Source organism: Penaeus vannamei, chromosome 5, assembly GCF_042767895.1.
Source record: "Penaeus vannamei isolate JL-2024 chromosome 5, ASM4276789v1, whole genome shotgun sequence".
Lineage (NCBI taxonomy): Eukaryota > Metazoa > Arthropoda > Malacostraca > Decapoda > Penaeidae > Penaeus > Penaeus vannamei.
In genome coordinates this window covers 5,450,063-5,450,696 of record NC_091553.1, presented here as the reverse complement: position 1 = coordinate 5,450,696, position 634 = coordinate 5,450,063, and the positions used below count along the sequence as shown (strand labels likewise).

The window sequence follows — 634 nt, the reverse complement described above, 5'->3', positions numbered from 1 at the left end:
ACACCTATCTGTAAATGAACTTCTTTCAACCCAATTTCCCCTTCTGAACCAATCGTCTACCTCTCCCAGTGTCTTTGGTCACCTTTAATGAGTTCATCTCTGAATAAAAGAGAAAAATGAGTGCATTTAAGCCCTACCTTTCGCTCCTGAAGAACTTGCTCCTCTCCCTTAGGGTACCATGCCACCCTAATGCTGCCCTTCGTTACCTTATCTTCTTCGTCCACATCAAATTCCTCATCACTAGACACAAACTCGGCATTTTCAAGTACCATTCCAAGTTCGAGCTTCCCCTTTTTGTTAAATCTGTAGACTTCATCTTCGTAAAAGTATTGATACTCCTGCGCCATGTTTGACTAAGGTTCAACGTCTCGTGTGAGGGTCTAAATGCACGTGTATCGAGGAAATCAAAAATCAATATTCCTCAAAAGATGTTCTAAGTAGAATTTTTCTTAAACCAGTTGATAAAATAACGGGATTAGCTGATGAAATCGTTTTAATTTGCATTTAGGATTTATAAATAACATAGATTCTCTTGTTGTTGGCGTAGCAGACGACACGGCTAGATGACAGCCAATGAAGGTCGTGTCATCAGTCGTACTACTTAATGCACGACAATATGATAAAGAAAGAAAGA

General features: G+C 39.4%; 1 protein-coding gene across 8 annotated transcripts in view; it reads right to left on the bottom strand.

The window, feature by feature from the left end:
• LOC113802802 ((E3-independent) E2 ubiquitin-conjugating enzyme UBE2O) overlaps positions 1-385 on the bottom strand; it is a 30,221-nt gene extending 29,836 nt beyond the window's left edge. For all 8 annotated transcript variants that reach the window (XM_070121751.1, XM_070121756.1, XM_070121753.1 and 5 more), the window contains exon 1: positions 138-385. In XM_070121751.1, coding sequence (XP_069977852.1) covers positions 138-347 — 210 coding nt within the window. In that variant the 5' untranslated portion in view covers positions 348-385. The remainder of the gene's footprint in view (positions 1-137) is intronic.
• Between the last annotated feature and the right edge of the window lie 249 nt (positions 386-634).